The sequence below is a fragment of the Pelophylax lessonae genome, assembly GCF_965119305.1.
Source record: "Pelophylax lessonae genome assembly, chromosome: 3".
Classification (NCBI taxonomy): domain Eukaryota; kingdom Metazoa; phylum Chordata; class Amphibia; order Anura; family Ranidae; genus Pelophylax; species Pelophylax lessonae.
In genome coordinates, this window is record NC_138770.1 from 423,780,082 (window position 1) to 423,803,186 (window position 23,105).

General features: G+C 40.0%; 1 protein-coding gene across 15 annotated transcripts in view; it reads right to left on the bottom strand.

Moving 5' to 3' along the window:
- Nucleotides 1-23,105, bottom strand: part of PTPRK (protein tyrosine phosphatase receptor type K) — a 658,422-nt gene that overhangs the window by 206,869 nt on the left and 428,448 nt on the right. For all 15 annotated transcript variants that reach the window (XM_082251915.1, XM_082251914.1, XM_082251916.1 and 12 more), the window contains exons 9-12: nt 20,844-20,953; nt 20,273-20,474; nt 15,759-15,864; nt 5,437-5,710 (exon numbers count right to left, since the gene is read on the bottom strand). In XM_082251915.1, coding sequence (XP_082108041.1) covers nt 5,437-5,710; nt 15,759-15,864; nt 20,273-20,474; nt 20,844-20,953 — 692 coding nt within the window. The remainder of the gene's footprint in view (nt 1-5,436; nt 5,711-15,758; nt 15,865-20,272; nt 20,475-20,843; nt 20,954-23,105) is intronic.

Genomic DNA, 23,105 nt, shown 5'->3' on the forward strand with positions numbered 1-23,105 from the left:
TGGTTTGTCATGGTTCACTATTATTGTAGGGGTTTTTCAGAATTTTTCACTGACATTTTCTTTTCGTTGCAGTATTGGTATACATTTATTCATTTATATTTTCAGATTTTCAGTAGAAAGAGTATAATTTGGTGGAGTCACCATTAGTGGTAATCTTTAGAGCTGAATGCTTTTTCATTATTATTTTGTTTTAATAGGGGATTATTTAGCACAGCAGCTGAGCATTGTTCTCTTTTTTTTTTTTTTTAACACATCCAGTATGTCTAGCACTATTTGTATTAACAGATTAGTGCACAGAGCGGAGTGGGTATAATTAGGTATTTGAAAAGCCTTTAGAATAGGTCATACTTTGTTTCAGAAAATTCTAGTTTAGTAAGACAGCCTGTATGTTGCACACTGTCAGGGGGCCCGATTCAGTGGGATGGAGCCTTGTCCATGTAAGACCCTGCTCCAAAACAAGGGAAAAGCTATAAATACGAGAGTAACTTTAGGTTTCCTCAGGACCCGCAGTGGGATTCTCACTATTTGTCCTACATTATCCCAAGCGCAGCATTTGCTAAGCCAAGTGCCTAATACCTGCTAAGCTAAGTACCTAATACGGAATCCAGTTCCCGAAGCAAACTTTATAGGCCAGCCCTACTGCACCGGTGTCTGGTTACTGTTCTCAAAGTATACATCTACGGTAACCAATCTGGAAACTGCTAAAAAGCAGGCACGTGCAGAAAGGGGGGTGGGGGGTACCTGCCCCTTTGCCCCTTGATGTCCAAAGTGCCTTTTTGTCAAGGCAGACATCCCAAGTCTCCCGCAAGGTGCAAGAGTCTCCCGCAAGGTGCAAGAGTCTCCCGCAAGGTGCAAGAGTCTCCCGCATTTGGGCTGCGTCTATGACAACAGCATAGCTTCATAGTAGAAGAGTCTGTGTACTTAACTGGCCTGTCAGTAGTCCAGGCCTTTCCCCAATTGAAAATATTGGGTGCATATTGAAAGAGAAAATATGACAAAGACGACCCAGGACTGTTGAACATTTAAAATCCTATATCAGACGAAAATGAGACAACATTCCTCTCCAGAAACTCCAGCAACTGAGTTTGGGAAGTATATAGATATCTCTACTCATATAAGCATTTTGATGGTAAAAAAAGCTGTTTTTTTGGGGGGGATTTCTGCACCATAGCTTTTTTTTTCCTTTTTTTCACTTTCCCATATCATTTATATCGCTTGCTTATTGGGTGGCTGAACATTAAAACGACTGAAGAGATTTTGGGATTACCATACACTATGTCTTACAGCAGTACAATTCTCACCTCAGCTCCCTGACTGGCCACTTGCAATCTTTGGGTGGCCGGCTTCCCGGTCTCGATCGCCGGCCACTGCCATTGGCTGGGCAGGGATGAAGTCACTCATACGCATGTGCAAGTGTTGTGGCTTTTTGTACAAGAGCAGACAGGCAAGTAGCTTTAATGCAGAAGAGACAAAGCATGTCTCTTTTGCATTAAAAATCCTGTCTGCCAATGTTCCTACCCTAGCCTAAAGTTCCACTTTAAGGATTATTTTTGGTAAGGTGTTTAAAGCACACAGGGGATGGTGGCATGCGGTGTTGGAGTCAAAAGTTTTGCACTATATGATATACATTAATGTGAGCATTATTCATTCATGGTTTTTGATAGCATTACACTATTTTGAGTGATTTTTCTTTCGAGTGATACTAAGAAGAGGAAGAGTATGGGACTTTAGAACTGTGAAATTATACTTGGGTGGAGACCCATGCGTTTTAAAGTGGATAATTCGTTAAGAGGCTGAACAGAAGGGGTCTGAGCCACTTATCACTGGTGACAGGCACTGATGTGGGCACTTGTGAGCATAACATAACTTGCTACACATTTTTAAGAAATGCTACCCTATATGAGTTGAAGGTAACTGAGGGAAAGTGAATAAAAGAGAAGACAAAGTTGGTGTTTGAAAACTTTACTAGCCCCATTTGGTATACGTGGTTTGGATAATCCAGTAATAGACGATTTGTAATTTTTTTGTTGTTGTTGTTAAAAGAAGAGGGGATGCAACACCGTGGCATGGCCCTGTCCAAGCTTTTATGAGATGTGTTGCTGCCAACAATTACCAAATTGCCTTATTTTTTTCTCAAAATTGTACATTTTTTCAGTTGAAACCTTTGATATGTTTTTTATTGCGAATTAAATATGGGTTTATGAGATTTGCAAATCATTGCATTTTGTTTTTATATTCATTTTACAAAGCGTCCCAGCTTTTTTGGAATTGGGGTGGAAAATCACCACAGTGACATTACATTTTTATAGTTACAAATATGCTGTTCCCTAAAGCCCGGTACACACGCGTCGATAATTGGCTGTGAATTTTCGGCAAACGTCCGATCGGCCGATTTTCGGCTTGTTAGTATGATGCTTCCGACAACCGACTTCGACTTTTCGGCCGAAAACAATCTGGTGTGCAGGCTATAAAATTTTTGTTGGCCGTCAACACAACGGCCGATTTTCCATCAGTCAGTACAGATTTCGGCAGACAAAAATCTGATGAGCAAGACTGGGCATGCTCAGAGAAGAACAAACACACGGAAAGTAAACCAGCACATGACATCACTTCTGAAGTAGATTTTTGTTGGCCGAGAAAATTTGTGTGCAGTCTAGGCACATTCCAACCAACAAAACACCACTCTGGACAAAAGTCAGACGATCGGTCGGCCGATAATCGTTGGGTGTGTACGAGCCATTCAGACCAGCGCGACTTGTCAGGCGACTTGGTCGCCTGACAAGTCGCGGTCGGTCACTCGCCATTGAGTAGTACAGGACCCGTTCTAATAGGAGCGACACAAGTCGCTCCGACTTAGAAAAAGGGTCCTGTACTACCTTGGGGTGACCTGGAGGCGACTTGCATTGACTTCAATTATATGAAGTCCGTGCAAGTCGCGCCGAAGTCGCGGTGCACAGGTCGCCCCACAAAGTTGTGTCGCGCCAGTCTGAATGGGCTGTTAATCTACTTGATTTTGTAGCACTTAATAGTTAAGAGCAGGGATTCCCAAATTACGGCCCTCCAGTTGTTCAGGAACTACAATTCCCATCATGCCTACTCATGTATGTGAATGTCAGAGTTTTACAATGCCTCATGGGATGTGTAGTTTTGCAACAGTTGCAGGGCTGTAGTTTGGGAATTCCTGGTTTAGAGAAAATAAAATGGATCGTATGAGTTCTGGCCTATGCTTTAAGCAAACAGTAGAATGAGAACAGTTAAATTAATCCCTTATAACTTTATAAAGCAGCAGTTTCTATACTACTGAGATTAAATAAAACAGTTCAAATTTATTTTATTGTTTTATATTCCACAGCAAGAAATATGTGATGTTTGTATTAAATTTGGTATGCTAATTGGACAAATTTGCAAGGCAAATCAGTGTGTCCGGGAGGTCAGACGGAGTCCCAAATAATTAATACACTTCCAAGTTCGGAGGAGTCCTCACTTGGATCCATAATAAGGAAGCTATGCTATCTCATCACTGTACCATTTTTACACACTAGTGTTATTGCTGCACATACTGCTGCACAAAAGCATCACCAACAAATTGCTGCTAATGAATAAATGAAAAGGATTGGTTTATTCTGTAAACTGGAAATGCACAGCCTCAATCCAAAGAAATATTGCCTTCTAGCATAACTACTTGACATCCAGCAAGCATAATCATTCACATCAGCAACTTGACCTCTATTACCAAAGGGGCAATACAACAGTGTTGCCAAGTAATAATTTCACAGATATCATACTATCAAAGCCGCAAACATCAAGAGTAGAAAAAATAGAAAAAATAAAAACCTTTAATATCCTTTTATTTATACATGTTCAGGTACAGATCCCCATCTATCAATCTTACTGCATATCCTAGCAATTTCACCTAATCCCCAGACACCTGGCACGGTAACTCTATAACAAGGATGCTACAATCTCGAGTAGAATCCTACCCTACTTATTTAGAGGAATATTCTTTAATTGGATTTTAAAGCATCTTGTGTTATTGCTCTTCATGCTGTGCTTTTCTCTTATTCCGTTTAAAAAAGGAAATCATTCACAGGCTACCAGCCTTGGCCTCAAGCAGACCTGCAGTACTTTTAAACTTCAGATCTGGTCTGTCTTCCTCAAGCATTACAATAAAAAAAAACAATAATACCAGTAAAATAAACACTATTTTTAAACCTTAGATCGTAAGCTCCTTGAGGGCAGGGACTAATGTACAATATATATGTAAAGTCCTGCATAAATTGACAGCGCAATACAAGTACTTGCTAAAACAATAAACAAGTGTAGAAACCGCTATTGTATGTATCAAAGAATGATTTGATCCTTCTTCCAAGGGCAACGAAGAAAAAAATCAAGGCAACGAGGGACCTTTCCTTTCTCCCTGGAGTCTACCACAGAATTCTCCCAACCAACATAGGAAAATCTATGTGTTAAGAAGCACTGCCAATGCTTGGAAGCCCTTTTTAGTGTACTGTTGGTAACAGAGCCCAGCAGTGAAGCGATTGACACAGCAAAAGTGCCAAGTAGTGTATGGCCAATCAAAAGCTTTTCAACCAAACCAATCCATATTCTCGCAAAATTGATATTTTTTAGAGGGGTGTTGATGCCAGGGGTTCACACCCCAGCATTTTAGAGGTGAGATTTCTGTACAGATTGGGCCTTGTGAGCAGATGCGCCAATCTCGCCCAGGTAGTGCCTACAGTCACCCATCAACATGAATGGCTGTATGTGGGAATAATAGTATGAACACATGCATGCGTACAAGTGTAGGAGGTTTTACATCTGTACCAATGCCTACATAGGCAGCAATATATGCTCAATTTTTACATTGTATGGCTAGAGGCGGCCATGTGCATGAGTCATTGTGTTATTTTTACCAAGTATATCACCTTTATCTGTATGCACAATTTAAAGAAATATCTAATGTCTGCCTGTTGAAAAATGTTAAAGAAGTGAACAATTTGTGCTGTACTTAATTTTTCAAATGACTGTATATGTGTCTATATAATTTAATGTGCAAAAGAAGAGCAAATGATAAAGGCTGTAACATGTCTCACGCATCGGATTCAGCACCTAATTACATCATGACAGAGTGCACTATCTTCCATACCATATATAGTCTCCAGTTTAGTGGAGGAAGTGGCCCATTACTAGTACCCTTGAAAATCCAGTCTATTTCTAACCTTGTTATTGGGTACCATTTAAAAACTATTTGGATCTTGGGAGAAATAATTATTAAGTTCCTGCAATTTTCACTTCGGAATTTTAATGGTTATTATCGACATGCCATTTGTACATGATGAGTTTGACATCTTAAAATTTAAATGACATCTGTCCAAGATAAAAAAAATAAAGCAAAAATATAATAAAACAAAAAGCAAAGGATATGTGGAGTCTCACCTTCTCAACACTGCTCACAGCCTGAAAGTATATATTGTAACCTTTACGTGGAAATAGAGGTGCGTTCCAAAAATCTTGGTAGGTCTTATTGTCACCAACAGTAAAAGGTGCAGCTTCAGGAAGGTTGGAAGGTGGAAGTTCTGCAGCAAAGTAGTAAAGGGGGCCACCATTTCCAGCATTGTTGTAAGCCACAGGAACCTGATAACACTCCATTCCTCCAGTCTCCCTCTTTGTCCGATGAGGGTTCAGCTCTTCCACAACAACCTGATATGCACTATGAAAAAATAAAGAATTAGCAGTCACCTTAATTTTTACAATCACAAAAAGCAGGACTATAAAATGACATCCCTTTAACTACACAAAAATCCACATTTACACTCGATTCACACTAATGTGCTTTTTCATGCTTTTTGCAGGAATGCATTTCACTTTTTACCATGGGTTCCCATGGGACACATCAATGCCTTTTGTGTCTTTGCATTTTTGGAAAGGAATTGGGGACTTTTCTTCCTGCAAAATGCATTATTTTGCATGTAATAGATTTCAATGGACCTGCATCCAAAATGCATTATTTTGCATGTAATAGACTTCAATGGACCTGCATCCAAAATGCAAGTATTTGGGTTTTTAAATCTGCCCAACAACAAATTAAAAAAAAAAAAAAAAAAAGCATAGAAAATGCAAATCACTGCGAAATCGCTGTAAAATAGTGGTTAAAAATTTGGAAAGCACAGCAAAAAGCACTACAGAAATGCTCAAAAGCAACATTTATAGGTGTGAATCGAGCCTTATATGCATTGTAAAGATGTCATATAAAACTGTAGTTTCGGTGTATTTTCATATAAGGAGATTCTTATGTTTGTAGGCCATTTAGCACGTATTCATATTCTAGGGCCACTTTAAGTTAAAATGGATGTAAACCCTCACATTTACCCAGTGAAGTGAACAGCCTCCGATGATGCACAGAGATGAGACAAATCTCCCTACATACGTTTTCCATGTATATCTGCTGTCTTCAGCTTTCTATATTCCTTAGAAATTGCACATCTTGCTACAAATTATTTTTCCTGTTTCAGCAGTGGGAGGGGTGTCTGGGCATAAATTGTGTGTGAGCTGATTGGAGGAAAGGCACGCCCCCTCCACATAGGCAAAGAAATTAGGAAACTTGCAGAACTGTGCTGTGAATAGAAACGCTCTCTGCTTATCTGTCTCCAAGTCCCTTCCCCTACACAAATTTTCAGCTGCTTTTTTTCTCCTGTGTTGGAGAACTTGTCAGAAATTATCATGCTGATAGCAGAGGAATGGAGCAGCAGAAAGACACAGGACTTAGGGCTTTGGAGAGAGATTGGTAATAACTACAGACATATGTGCCCAGGTCAAATTTCATGAATCCGCTTTGAGTAAACTTGTAGGTTTTGATTCTGGAAAGTGGAAAATGCCACACACAGGCATAACATGCATACTCCATGGACATACACCAATCAGCCATAACATTATGATCACTGACAGGAAAAGCGAATAATATTATCTCGTTACCATAGGGATGCGCAGGGGGTGTGTCTGGGCACACCCTAATCAGCGCGTACGGTGCTCATTCCCCCTACTGCCTGGGCTTCCCCCTTGTTTGCCCCCCACCCCGCAGTGCTGATGGCTTCCCTCCCACTGCTCTGAGGAAGGATTCAGGATGGAGAGTGGGGTAATGGGCTAGTAAATATGTAATTTACTGGAGTCTTCCTTTTTTAAATAAACACAGTGAACAAACTCACTCACATGCTCATTCATAATGTAAGCTTAGTAAACTGTGTTTACTATGCTTCAGTTTGTGAATGAACAGGAAGCCGCTCAGCACAGAAAACTTTCTATTCATTCACTGTCCCGTGCAGATGAGGCTGCAGAGAATAGCATGAGTGTTTGAGCTTTGGGGTGCACACACACTAATGCAATAGGCTGCGCACACCTATGCTGATTACAACGGCACATGAAAGTGGGTGGGATAAATTAGGTAGCCAATGTACACGTTGTCTCTAAATTTGATGTGTTGAAAGCAGAGAACACTAGGATCAGAAATTAGACGATAGTCAAAGTATACAAAAAGGAAAAGTGCAGTGCTAGATCTTCAAAACCTTTTGTAAAGGCTTTATGTTCCTAAAACAATAAACATCCTATACTTACCTGCTCTGTGCAATTGTATTGCACAGAGCGGCCGTGCAACTCCTCTTTTGGAGTCCCTGCTGGCGCTCTAAGCTCCTCCAAGTCTTATTAATTCATGGTGTTGCAACATTTGGGCCGGGTGCTTGCCCTTGGTGAGCGTGAAGTGGCACTGTGGAAAGCACTATCATTGAAGTTTCTTCACTTTGCACTGCAGTGCTTAAAGCAAGACACTTTCACAAGAGTGATAATTTGCAAGTATTAGAAAGGACAATATATACAATATGTGTTTCTATGGTGAAATTTCTATAGAGGAGCACTAAGATAATTACTTGAAAACACTTATTGTTTTACATGTTTTTTTTTGCACAAATATTTATGATTTGATATGAAGATAGAGTATTATCACACATTTGAGGGGTAACAAAGTCTTAAAGATATAGCGCTGCACTTTTCCCTTTTTATATGCTTTTATATAACCCATCTATATAGGTTTTCGAGTGGCTTTGAAAAGGACCCAACTGTAAAGGCTAAATGACTGCATCAGAGCAACTCCATAACTGCAGCTCTTGTAAAATGCTCCTGGTCGGCAGTGCTCGAGACCTACAAAAAGTGGCCAAAGGAAGTAAAGCTGGCGAACCGGCGAAGGGTCATGGGCAGCCTCACTGAGTAAGGAGCTAGGGCTGGCCCATGTAGTCTGATTTAATAGAAGAGATACTGTAGCTCAAATTGCTGAAAAAGGTAATGCTGGTTCTGATAAAAAGTTCTCAGACTATATAGTGCATCTCAGTTTGTTTCATATGGGGCTAGCTCAGGGTCAGGGTGCCCATGCTGACCCATGTCCACAGCCAAAAGCGCCAACAATGGGCATGTGAGCATCAGAAGTGGAGCAACTGAAAGTGGTGTCAACATGACTTCCAAATTCTTCAAATGTCAATCCAATCGAGCTTCTGTGGGATGTGCTGGAAAAACAAGTCCGATCCATGGAGTTCTCAACCCACAATTTAAAGGACCTAATCACTTGCCTACAGGGAACTTTCACCCCCTTCCTGCCCAGGCCAATTTTCAGCTTTCAGTGCTGTCTCACTTTGAATGACAATTGCGCAGTCATGCAACTATATCCAAACAAAAATTGTATCAACTTTTTGAGACAGATAGAGCTTTCTTTTGGTGATATTTAATCACAACTGTTTTATTTTTGCTAAACAAACATAAAACTACAGAAAATTTTGAAAAAAAAAGTTTTTATTTGTTTCGCTTATAAAATGTTGTAAATAAGTAATTTTTCTCCTTGACTGATGTGTGCTGATGAAGCTGCAGTGACGGGCCCCGATGGGTACCTATGAGAAGGCACCAATATTCAGCACTTTATGGGCACTGACAGGCGACACTGATGGGCATTGATTGGCAGCACTGGTGGGCACTGATCATCAGGGCACTGATCAGAGCAGATGTCCCTGCTGAGGAATGGCGCTTACCAGCTCTCCTCGCACGCTTCCAGTATGAGGAAAGGAATGCCAATAACCGACATTGCTTGTTTACTTTGTGATCACATCTTTACCATGAATGGCGATGAACTGTGTCCGAGGGACACAATGCATAACTGATCGCCACATGACAGCTTGTTGCTTGTTGGTAGATAGCACAGCATACCTTACTGGGCATGTTTATATTTACCAAAAATAATCAATTTACAATATAACCTCAAAAGACCTCTGAGCAGATTAATTTCTTAAGTATGATATTTTTAAATCATTTTGTTAGCATTTCTCTTTCAATTTCCATTATGGGAGACTCAGACCCTGGGCAGAACATAATGACTGGCTATGGGCTCTGCTTGAGGCACCGATTTGCAGTTGTCATTGCATTAGAGACAGAAAATGCTGACAGGCATCTCCACCTCCTGAATATAGAGAATTAAACTATAACTGACATACTGTAATGTAGGCACAGATGGACAGAAATCTGTCCACTGTACCGAAATAGACTGCCTTGCATCTTTACATTTGCTGAAGACATGATCCTTACAAATGTTTAAAGCAGATGGTACATAACCTGCATTGTCTTACAGTCACTGCAATGTAACATGAAAATATAAACATGCAGTGTATACTGGCTCATATACTCAAGCAATGTTTTGTAAGGTCAGTTTGACAGCACAATTGTCATGTGACCTGCTGCATTAACGGATACAAGCGCTTTGAGCTTAAAATGTATCTATACTAAAGAAGTAATGTTCACTTATAACTTTTGCTAAGTTATAAGTGAACATTCCAAAATCCTAACTGTGTCTAAACAGTATCCTGACAAAGATGTAAAGTTTCAAATTCCTTGCAAAAATGATCAGCTTGCTTCCTGGCATGAAAAAGTGCCTGGGCACTCCTGGTGAGATCTAAGGCCTACTGTGCAAGGCTCCAAGGCTGTCATCTACTGTGCTGCTCACTGTTTTCCTGGATGGGGATTCTGATATGAAGAAGGAAAGCCCTGCCACTGCACACAAAGTCAACGTACAGAACAAGGAAAGGTAAGTCACTAATAAGGAAAGGATTAATGGCGGACAGTCTACAGGCAATACTGGCGAGTAGTCATTTGTCCTCTGCCTGCATTTTTGGGAACAGCTTTAAGAATTCAGTTCCTCTAAAGGCCTCATTCACACTGGACATTTTTGGTCTCTCTCCTAAACACCATTCCTCCTGGCAGTGGTGTTTTGGCATAAAAAATTCTTGTAAACCTATGTAATACGTTAGGATGCGCCAAGCTCTTGGGCGTTAATTAATTTCATTGGCCCGAAAAATAATTTATTCTGGCCATTAAAATGAATTAACACTCAAGCGCTATCAAGTGCCCTATGCTTAACAAGTGTTTAGCATTTTTTTCCGCCAAAACTACCTTGCTACTGGACGCACTGGCAGTGTTTTTTTTTTTTTCTGCCTCTAAATGACTATGTGTGCATGGAAACACAGGCTAACATGCAGGTGCATTTAGAGGCAGCAAAAAACAAACAAAAAAAAAAAAACAGACACCCTCACGAGCAGCGTAAAAAAAGTCCAGTGTGTATGAGGCCTTAAAGGAGTTGTAAAGTAAGTAGGGTTTTTATCTTAATGTATTCTCTGCATTAAGATAAAAAGCCTTCTTTGTGAAGCAGCCTCTCCAGCACCCCCTAATACATACCTGAGCCCCATCTCTGTCCAGCGATGTGCACGAGTCCTCGGCTGTCCAGGACTCTCCCTCCTGACACAGCCGCTGCACCATTGGCTCCTGCCGCTGTCAACATCAGTTAGCCAATCATGAGAGAGAGGGGCAGGGCGGAACCGCAGCTCCGTGTCTGAATGGACCCATAGCAAGCTGCTTGCTGTGGGGGCATTCGACAGGAGGGAGGCGCTAGGAGCAGTAAAGAGGGACCTGAGAAGAGAAGGATCCGAGCTGCCCTGTGCAAAACAAACTGCACAGAGGAGGCAAGTATTCTAGGTTTGTTATTTAAAAAAACAAGACTTGACACTCACTTTAGGATCAGGATCACAATCCTTACCCCCTGCCAACTTCTAAACCAGAGTAATTGTAGTATTTAAGCCCCTGGCTATTTTTGCTGGAGATTGTGCAAAGTTTACCTCTCCAGTGTTTCCACCTACCTATACAATGCTACGCAGTGGACTGAGGATGGGTCTGGCCATAGAAAGTATTCGCCATTCTGTCCATTCTCAATCTTTAGCTCATTCTATGTCTAGACCTCTTCTCTTCTCAGGACTTGTACAAGAAGCTCCAAGTGACAGAGAATATAAACATTATATTCGGCATAAGGCCCCTTTCATACAATCGGACCAATTGGGTCCGCCTGTCTGTTTTTCAGGCGGACCTGATCGGGCCACCCATTCTGCTCTATGGGGCGGCGGATGTCAGTAGACGTGTGTCCGCTGACACCCGCCTGGCATCCGATCCAACAAGATCCACTAAAAACAGACGGAGGCGGTTCGTCATCCATCCAGCGGGTCTGGTCGGATTGGATCGGATAAAAACGGACAGGCTGTCCGTTTTCAACCTATCTCCCCATAGAGGAGAGCGAACTCTGACAGGTCCATCTCTGCACAGTGAGCAGGGGTTGACCTGTCATCCGCCTGCTCAGCGGGGATTAGCGGAGCGATCCCAACAGAGCAAGTGGAGTCCGTCAAAACCGATCTTCCCCATGTGAAAGGGGCCTAAGGCAGTGGAATCTGCCTAACAACCTGGGAGGAAAATAGGTATATTTCAATTCTTTGTGCAGAAGACAGGAAACCTTTAAAATGCACTTAAGAGTTTAAAGTGACAAGTTATAGGGTCACCATGAACATAAAATATACTGGATTAAATAAAATAGGTACATTTATAATGCGATAACACAAATTACAAAAGCAAATGGCAGAGCTTAAAACTTGGCTAAAATGCCTTATACAACAGGAAGATTCTTCTGTGCTGAACTTCCATCAACAAATGGGGAATATATAATTATGACCGGAAACTGTGCTATCATTGGAAGTACAAATGAAAAAACATAGGAACCCTATAAACAGGTTTGGAGAGCTGCGTAAAACTATTTTTACTACTGAAACACGCATATCGAACAATAGGGTTAACCCTTAGCAAACTACTTTTTTTACTACTACCGTATATATTTGGCTACACGTCCCCTTGAAATAATGTTTCCAGGTATGTGCCAAGTGAATATCTTCGTGCTCGCCCTGATCCATTTGGTTTTGATCAACCTGACCTAGGCTTCTGCCTTTTCCCTCACAATAAGTTATTGGTCACAGAGTACTGCTCATTACCAAGTATTACCGTTGACAATATGCACTTTCCTTAGACAAGCAGTGTTGAGAAAACACAACAAAATGAATATAAAGACTGTATGAATGCCATTACTTCCACCTAGTCATTTCAGCAATTTTGCTGGTGCTGTCTAAATAATGCAGTCAATTTTTTGGAGATGAGCCGAATGTCATATAAAATTGTGCTGATGTTCTCTAAGGCTGCTATGGCAAAGGCAAACATTCCCAGCCCTAAAAGCATAGAATTGAATGAAATGTGACTGGAGTGAAGCTCAGTCACACAACAAAGCAGCTTCCTCTGCCTCCATATGAAATACAAGTCTAATACATGTGCACACAGCTTCCAGTCAGTAGCATCAAAATTTAATAAATGGAGCTCAGCTGACTCAAACCACAGAGGGGAAAAGAAATTCCATAATTGACAGAGACAGCAGAGACTTGTAAAGTTCCAGGAAGCCTTGTCATATCTACAATTACAGATTTCAGTAATGAGCCTTCCATTCAGCTAACGGGCTCTTGGCAATAGGGAGGATAACCCTTCAACAACTGAGAATCTGGCCAACATACCTGTCAGGAGCAGCAAAAAAAAAAAATGATTGCCACAGAGCAATGTTCTGTAAATGTATATTATACAGAAATACTTAACGTACACACAAGCAAACAAAGCAGAGAATTTTGGGGAAAGGAAATGAACGACATTTGTAGACTGCCAGGTTTCAGTCAATTCATTGTTATATTTTGTAGAGACAAATTATTTTGAATCCATTTTTGACTGCATTAACCACAATGACTATTTACATAAACTAGCTTATTCACTGTATGTTGATTACATACAAGTAAAATGAAATAAACCATGTTCAGATTGTTAAGCACCTCTGGACCGGAAGATCCCCCCCCCCCCCCCTTTATGACCAGGCCATTTGGCACTGCGTTATTTTAACGGACAATTGTGCGGTGGTGCGACGCTATACCCAAAAAAAATTATGTATTCTTTTCCCCCACAAATAGAGCTTTCTTTTGGTGGTATTTGATCACCTGTAGGTTTTTTATTTTTTGCGCTATAAAAAAAAAAAAAAAAAAAAGCGACAATTCCGAAAAAAAACAACTTTTTTCACTTTCTGCTACATAACAAAAAAAAATAAAAAATCTAAATGTTTTCATTAATTTAGGCCAATTTGTATTTTGCTACATATTTTTGGTAAAACAAATCCCAATAAGCATATTTTGATTGGTTTGCGCAAAAGTTATCGCGTCTGCACACTAGGGGAAAGATTTATGTCATTTTTATTTATTTTTTACTAGTAACGGCGGCGATCAGCGATTTTTAGCAGGACTGCGACATTGTGGTAGACAGATCAGACCCCTAACTGACATTTGTGACACTTTTTTAGGGGACCAGTGACGTTACTACAGTAATCAGTTCCAAAGGTATGCACTTATTGTAATAAGGACATTGGCAGGGAAGGGGTTAACCCAGGGGAGATCAAAGGGTTTAGTGTGAGCCTAGGGGGAGTTTTCTAACTGTGGGGGGGGGGGGGGGTTGGCTTGTAATATCAACACAGAGACCTGTGTTCCTAAATAGCAGGAACCCGGGGGCTCTGTGTTGATACAAGAGAGAACAACGGTCTGCTGTTTTTACAACAGCAGACCGCTGATTCCACATCACAGGGAGCGATCGCGGGTGCCTAGCGGTAATCGCAGCCGCCAGCCCTGTGCCTCGGCTTCTCCACTGGCGAATGGGCGCAGGTGTGCGCCTCTGGCGGCGTGTGCGCGCCGACAGGTAAGATGATTTGCGGGAACCTGCTGACCTGGCGCCGTATAACTGCAGCGGCTGGATGGCAAGTGGTTATTAGGGATGCACCGGTACCAGCTTTTTAGGACTCAGCAAAAGTACTGATTTTCTGAGTTTATTCGGTCTACTGTGCAAATAATAGCCCCACTATTCCCTTTGGAGGGTATTAAATTGTTTAAACTTATTCTCAAGTACTCGCCAATACCAATTACCGATACCTATTTTGCACTTGGATGCATTTATTAATTTTTTTACACATAATACCCAGCTCACGTGCCTCTGCCCTGGTGGTATTGCAGTAGAGTACGTGCTAGAGCTTCCAATTCGGCATAACATGTGAACCAAAAGGCTTTTCTATGGAGCCGGTTCATATATGAGTGGGCTGGCCGCAGTGCAATTTTTAGTCTGGTTCACATGCGCTTTCCAATGTCATACACTTGTCACGCTGCAAACCAGCCCTATACATATGTGAACCCAGGCTAAGGTATCGGTTTTAGTAACAGAGAATTTGTACGAGTGCAAGTACTCATGCAAATGCTTAGTATCGGCACTAAAACCGGTATAGGTGCAACACTATTAATCAATATTAATTTTGACAGACCTGAAAGCACTAAGGTCTGGTTCAAACCAGTGCGACTTTTGAGTTGACTTGAGTCACACAGATTGCATGACAAGGGAAATCAAATTGTTTTCAAAGGTGCCTGTTCTAATCAGTGTGACTCAGAATGGAGTGAAATTGGAAAAGGTTCCAGTACTACTTTGGTGTGGTTTACAGTGCAACCTGGCCCCGTAAAATATGCAAAGTCACACCACATAAATCACACTGTAAATCGCATCAAAGTCACATTGCAGTAGTGTGGACCGAGCCTCTAAGATATTTAGATACTTGCATTAAAATACTAATGGACTGCCTATAGCTTACCTTGGATAACGAAAGAAAGCCTTTCACACTAGCAGAGTTATTGGTTAGGCTGGAAAAGTATTACCAGTAGCTTACTCTTCCCTTAAGGTAAGAATAGTACGATAGACCGCATGAACCCTTAAATAAAGTTTTATGGATTCTATTACAGAAGCATACATGCTCAGCCATGGGAATAGAAGTTCTGAAGGTCTGAGTGTTTCAACAAGCCTGTCCCCAATCGTAATCTATAATCACGTAATGTAAAAATACACATCTTCCTTTAAAGTTAGTAAGAAGAAAGCATATCTGCCTCAAAGGACTATATACATGTCATAAATATAAGATAGCTGACTAACTAAATCTGGGCATGGACAGCTTGATTTTTGGCCCGATGATGCTAAATTGGCTGATATTCAAGCAGTGGATGGCCCTGCAAGCAGTATTTAAATTTGATTAAACAATTGGCTGAGCTGGGTGGAAATTCATTGGCTGAACAGTGACATAATTCCATTAGATGCAGTCACCGTTTAGCAGTGCAACTGTATTTAGGAAGCAGCAGGTACTACAGCTTCAAGAATATAATGGAGATTCCTCCAACCACATTGTTTCTCTTTGCCTCTTGTGGGCTAAATGGCCAAAATTGGAGCAGTCTATGCCTAGGTCAAGTTGCGGAAATACATACCTGATAGGAGCTCCTTTTGCCTGCGCAGGTCTTAACAGTACAGTGATGGTTGTGGCAGTTTCATTAAGAGAGGCATCAATACCTTCATAGTCTGGTAGTGTTGGAGCTAAAGAAAAATGTTAAAATGGGAAAAAAAATAGAAACATTTTTAATTAAATGTATATTATTCTAATGTAAATTGTTTTCACAGTGAAAAAAAGTTGTGCTTCGCAAAGAAGAGACAGACCATGTACTTAAATGGTCTCATGGACTTATTTTATAAAGAGCTCTAATTTTTAAAGGTGCTAACACATAACAACCAAACAGAATTTATGCTTCTAAAGTTAGGCCAGTAGAAGACGGGTTTTGATTGGTTTCTACTGAACAAGACTGACGGTTTCCAATCACAACTACGCTAAGCAGCTACTCCTTGTGGAACTTTTTGATATTAACAAATAACATGGGTGGGGGTCCCATGCAGAATGCCAGTCAGCACTCATAATTTTTTTTTTTTATTATTATTAATATCCACCATATCCACAGATACCTTACACAGGATAAGAACTTGGAATTGCTATGATACAGTCAAAATGCAAACTGAATTGACATACATTAGGCTTAGTTTGCAGGGCTATAATGAATATGGTATTTGCCATAATGTCTATTTTCAGTCAAAATTAAATATAAAAATAATTATGGCAACTAACTTTACTAAGCAACTGTAGTTCTAGTACTCAAGCATTTGTTAACATTGTGGCCAAATTAATATTGTGTATTACAAATGGCGCTACTAAAATAACTGTATACAAATTTATACAGTTACAATCCAAATTTAAAAAAAAATATAGAAAACAACAATTATTGACTGCTATGACCAACAACAAATATTTACTATTGACCACTTTCCATACCTCAGTCTTTGCCAAGATCAAGGCTGTTTTTTTTTTTTTTTTCATATAAAAATGACCACCCCTGTGTCCAATGCACAAAATTGCAAAGATTACCCCACAAGCAGCCAGCATTTTACATTTTATTCATAAAATGCAGAGCGCAGTATGGAGTTTGTGGGGTCTTGCGGTGTGTTTGTTGCATGACACTGCAAAGAATAGACAGAAGTCCTGTCATATAACCTGTCAAAGTCCCGTGACAAGTTTCCTGGCACTCCTCCCCGCATGTTAAAATGAATAATTCTTTGCTTAAGAATCCAGAAAGCAAGCCAAACAGAACCCACATTTGTTTTTTTATAAATGCCCCACTTTCTCTGATGCCCCAGGAAGATGTCCCTTGAGACAAAATGTTTAGGGCAGAGCATAGCAGTGGCATCTGTATGCCCACCAGAGAAAGCGGAGTGCTTTCTGTGTTATGCTGTATGAGTCTTTGTAAGTACAGATATTTCTTACAAAAATAAATGCTGTCTGTAATACTACATTATGGAGTTTTGCTCTGTGTTTCCTCCTGAATAGTAGTGAGCTTGGAGACTAATATTGGCATCTTAAAAAAAGGGGAAAACAGTCAGATCCAGCCATCCATCCAGGATTTGTGCTAAAGTGCTGTATAAGCTCTGCAAATGTGGGGTCTATTGCTCTCGTAAGCAGTTCCGTGTGCACCTGATGTTTTTTTTTTTTACACATGGATGGACTTTAACTGATGGTATGGTCGTCACTTCTTTTTTTTTTTTAGCAAAGATTAATTTTAACGAAAAGGGCAATGCGGTTAAAATTAAAATTAAAGATTGTAATTATAAAAATTGTTCAATAACTAATGGTGGCAAAGATTTTTATTTCTGTAAATATCACAATTTTCTTGGCCTTATTCAAGGAAGAGTTCTAATTCTTTGTAAGTGATTTTTAAGCACAGTACCCCAATGAATGCATCCCAATCAATGTAACACAATTAATGCTATAGGCTATTTAACTTAAAAATTTGTGGAAGGAAATCTTTGCAGAATAATTATTTTTTTCTAAGTTGCCTCAGCTGTGATGGCAGCTGCAATGCAAATTCTTTGCGACTGCCCTTAAAAAACTCAGAGATGTTCATTGTGCCAATCCTAGTTTAAGATAATTTGCAGTCCATGAAGTTACACTGGGCCTGGTCTGTGTCACAACACTTGCAACATTGACATTTTGCGGCAATGGATTGGCAATATACAAGTTCAATTCTTTTTTTTTTTTTTTTTTTTATTTAATTATTCTACTTGATAAAAACACATAACAATAACATGCATATTTACTTAGAAGTGAAAGTGAATTCCACTGAACATTCAATGGCAATGAATTGATCACTTTATTTAAAACCCATCCATCAAGCATACTCCCCTGATGTGAATGTTTCTTAAAGCAGGGTTAAAAACCACAATCTCTGCATGCACATTTTTTTGATGTGTTGTTAAAGGGGTTCCAATGCATTTCTGATGTGTTCTGGTACATTTTTCCCCTAATATTTTTCTTCATTTCAGTTGAGGACACGCGCAATTTATTTTTTGCTGCATCACCATGGGGAGATTTCCTTTCATTTTCTATCCCAAAAGCACAATTGGAAGTAAGTGTAAATCTCTCCAACCTACAATCTCTCTACAATAGGTTACATCTCCCCAGAAGGGACACAAATAGCTATTAAAAACCTGAATGCAATTTTAAATCTTCCCATTCAATTAAAAATATAGAAAAAAAAAAAAACTCTGGGCCATATATACACACAAAAAAAAAACAAAAAGACACAAAAGTAGATTTTAGATTAGGTACACATCAACCAATATACGTTGCTAAAAAAAAATTAAGGAACACTTTCTAATCAGAGTATAGCATTAAATTTAATTAAACTCCTGGGATATTGATCTGGTCAGTTAAGTAGCAGAGGGGGTTGGTAATAAGTTTCAGCTGCTTTGGTGTTAATTAAACATGTGCACTAGATGGGCAACAACGAGACAACCTCAAAAACAGGAATGGTTTTACAGGTGAAGACCACAGACTTTTTTTTTACCTACTCATCTTTTCTTATGGGCCATACACACTATAAGATTTTCTGAAGACTTTTTCCTTTAGACTTACCAAAACCATATAATATGAGGTCAAACCTAAACACTTTCAATTTGTATGCAATCTGGCAGGCCCTTGCACTACATGGAAAAGGTAAATCTGAAGGAAAAAGTTTTCAGAAAATCTTATAGTGTGTATGGCCCTTTACTGTTTTTCACTAGTTTTGCATTTGGCTAGGTTCAGTGTCACTACTGGTAGCATGGGGCGGTACCTGGACCCTATAGGAGGTTGCCCAGGCAGGCCAATTCCTCCAGGATGGCACATCAATACGTGCCATTGCCGGAAGGGATGCTGTCTCTCCCAGCACAGTCTCAAGAGCATGGAGCAGATTCCAGGAGACAGGCAGTTACTCCAGGACAGCTGGACAGGGCCGTAGAAGGTCCTTAACCCATCAGAAGGATCGGTATCTTCTCCTTTGTGCAAGGAGTACACGATAAGCACTGCCAGAGCCCTACAAAATTACCTCCAGCAGGCCACTGGTGTGAATGTCTCTGACCAAACAATAAGAAACAGACTTCATAAGGGTGGCCTGAGGGTCCAGCATCCTCTAGTGGGCCCTATGCTCACTGCCAGACACTGTGGAGCTCAATTGCATTTGCCATTGAACACCAGAATTGACAGGTCCCCACTGGCGTCTTGTGCTTTTCACAGACGAGAGCAGGTTCACCCTGAGCACATGTGACAGACGTAAAAAGGGTCTAGAGAAGCCATTGAGAACATTATGCTGCCTGTAACGTTCAGCATGACCAGTTTGGTGGTGGGCCAGTGATGGTCTAGGGAGCCATAACCATGGAAGGATGCACAGACCTCTACAGGGTAGACAATGGCACAGTGACTGTCATTGGGTATTGGGATGAAATCCTTGGACCCATTGTCAGGCTAAGCTGGTGCAGTGGGTCCTGCATTCCTCCTGGTGCATGACAATACCCGGCCTCATGTGGCGAGAGCATGCAGCCAGTTCTTGGAGGATGAAGGATTTGATACCATAGAATGGCCCCCACGCTCGCCTTACCTGAACTCAATAAAGCATCTCTGGGACATTATGTTTTGGTCCATCCGACGCCTCCAGGTTGCACCTCAGTCTGTTCAGGAGCTCAGTGATGCCCTGGTCCAGATCTGGGCGGAAATACCACAGGACACCATCCATCGTCTCATTAGAAACATGCCTCAATGTTGTCCAGATACATACAAGTATGTGGGGGCCATACAAACTACTGAGTGTCATTATAAACTGCTGCAATGAAAATTCAGAAAAATGGACTAGCCTGCTGCATCATTTTTCACTTTGAGCTTTCTTTGAATTCAGCCCTTTGTAGGTTGTTTGATAGAAATTAAAAGTATCAATGTTGCATTCTCTCTTTCCTAACACATTACCCAGTCCATATCAGTATAGATATCCAGCATATTTTTCCCCATTGAGATCTGATGTGTTTTCAAAGTGTTCCTTTAATTTTTTTGAGCAGTATATTACCCATAGCTGGTGTGCACATGGAATATTACCTGATATATTGGTGGTAACATTGATGGCTGTTGCTGGACCAAATCCTTTCAGAGTACTAGCCCTTATAAGGAACTGGTATGTAGTGCCTGGATGCAGTTGAGAGAAAACATGATGTGTACTATTCCAAAGTTTAGTAACTGTTTGCGGGGGTCCAGCCACAGGCACTGCGGGATCAAAGGACCGTATACTATTGTATTTCACCTGTTGAGAGAAAAAGTTTTTACAAAATGGCCTTTGTAGCCATGACACCATATTACATTTACAAATACTGCTAATTCAATTTATAGGTTCCTTAGGCAATAAAAACAAAATAACGAGTCTGCAGATTTTTGTTTTGTGCTAATGATCCCTGTGTTTGGTAATTTATTACAACAACCCGCAATGTGACCAGCACAGACTGTTCCGCACCTGTCCATGGGTTTCACTATTCTCATCACTACCGTGCCCTTCATGATGGTCCAATAACCTCAAGCTGCTAGGAACTTTCAAACAACAATCTGTATAATCCAACATGATTAATTACGGCCATTATTTTAACAAAGACATTTCAGCAGATGTGAGCAGTGGTACCTCATATTGAGTGATAATGCCATTTGGCTCCATAGGTTCCTTCCAGTTCAAAAAGATCTTGTCTTCAAACGGTGTGCCTTTCAGTGAGCCGAATGGGACATGTCCAGGTACTGTGGGAAAATGGATTTTTAATTTAATCAAATAACAAACATTGTTTTTTAAAGTTTGGTACATTTTTAAAGAAAGCTTAAATAAAATAAAAAAACATAGAAGTGCAGGGCCACTTTAAAAAATATTTCGTAGAGACAACCATCACACAAACTATATTATAAGACAGCAGATAGAGCCATTCTGGCCTATGCTATAGATTCCAACTGTGACGGCTCCCAGAAAGAAAACACAGCTATTCACAAAAGAGCAGAATTTGCTATTCTTTTGAGGGAAACTCATACAGACATTTAATATTACAAAAATGTTTCTATAAGATGGGTTTGGTTTATGAGAATATGGTAAAAGAAAGACGATCTGATGTAATCACAGCAAAGAACCTCCATCCCTAATAATGTGTGCAAAAAAAGGGGGGGGGGGTATGGGTAATGGGACTTTAAATGAGGTAGGTTGCTAACTAAAATATCCCAAAAAAAAAAAAAAAAACATTTTTTGTTTTCATCATGTATTCTTCATTAAATCAATATTTTTAGATTTTGTAATTTTTTTTTTGGTTATTTTAGTTCGCAACCTACCCCATTTAAAATCCCATTACCCATACCCCCTTTTTTTTGCACATATTATAAGACAGCAGATAGAGCCATTCTCCCAGAAAGAAAACACAGCTATTCACAAAAGAGCAGAACTTACTATTCTTTTGCAGCAAACTCATACAGACACTTAATATTACAAAAATGTTTCTATAAGAGGGGTTTGGGTGATGAGAATATGGATTTAAAAGGGTTCTTTTATTGTCCTAGCCACTCATATATTTTTTATTCTTTACTATAAAAACAGAGCAAAGTAATCCAAATGGTTGCTATGGATAACATGAGACTTTTTGCTCTGGCTTTTATTTTCCCATCCGTTTCTTTCTGTTGGAAATACAGATATGCTCTTCATAAATGAAGTATGTATCTGAGAAAAAGCTAGCAAGCAGAATCGACTCCCTTTTCCTGAGCATTAAAGAATATGAACACTAGTTCACAAACAAATTAGGTGAGGCCTATAGTAATAACATGGTTATATCTACTGTCATTCTACAGCAGGCATGAAAATCAGCACAAAACCACACTATTATTTTACTCGCTAAACCAATGTCCATTAAAATGAGATTTTCACAAAATGATTTTAGACAAAGGCAAAAATCAAGCTGATATGGGTCACTGGGGCCATCTTTTTGTTCACTCTGGTTAAAGGATTTGGTACTCTAAAATTTCTTCTTTGACACATTCTGACTCAAAATAAGGGAGGTGACAGTAGAGATTAAAGCACTTTTAAACCTAAGGAGGACATGTGACATGCCTCTTGCTTTAGACAGATGAGCTGTCAGTAGAGTCTCTGGGTGTGGAGGAGAAAAGCACTGCCTTGTCCCTTCACCATCTGACATGTGAGCATACAGACCTAGAGGGCAATGCAAAATGACAGGCTGTGCATGTCAAGACAATGAAGAGACTAGCTGCCATGGGCTATTTTTTTTCTTGATGAGGCTCTCTCTTCATCTTACACAAAATGATGGGAAGCTCACATAATTACAGGTTTCCACAAACCAAATGTAATGTATTAACAGTCAAAATACAAATGTAAATGGAACGATTTTATTCACTGTAGTCAATAAATTGCAGCCTTCCACAATGATTGATAAAAATACATTTTGTAGCGTTACAGAAGTTAAAATCATCTTGGAGGTCAAACTTAGCCTCTAAAGTACAACCAAAAACCATGCTAATAAACATTTTTGCAACGTAGGAAAGCTTGTTGGATAAAAACCAATGTAGCAATATTATGAAGTTTTCTGGGACATTTTAACAATATTAGCTGTTCTACAAAGCTACCTCTTTTACTTTGTTATACTTCTCAACTTCGATTCACTTACAGTGAGGGAAAAAAAGTATCTGATCCCCTGCATATTTTGTATGTTTGCCCACTGACAAAGAAATGATCAGTCTTTATATTTAATGGTAGGTTTTTGAGAGAGAGAGAATAACGGAAATAATTTCCAGAAAAATTTCAAAAAAGTTCTAAATTGATTCGCATTTTATGGAGTGAAATATCAGGATTTCTGTACTCACCGTAAAATCCTTTTCTCAGAGTTCATTAACAGACACAGCTCCA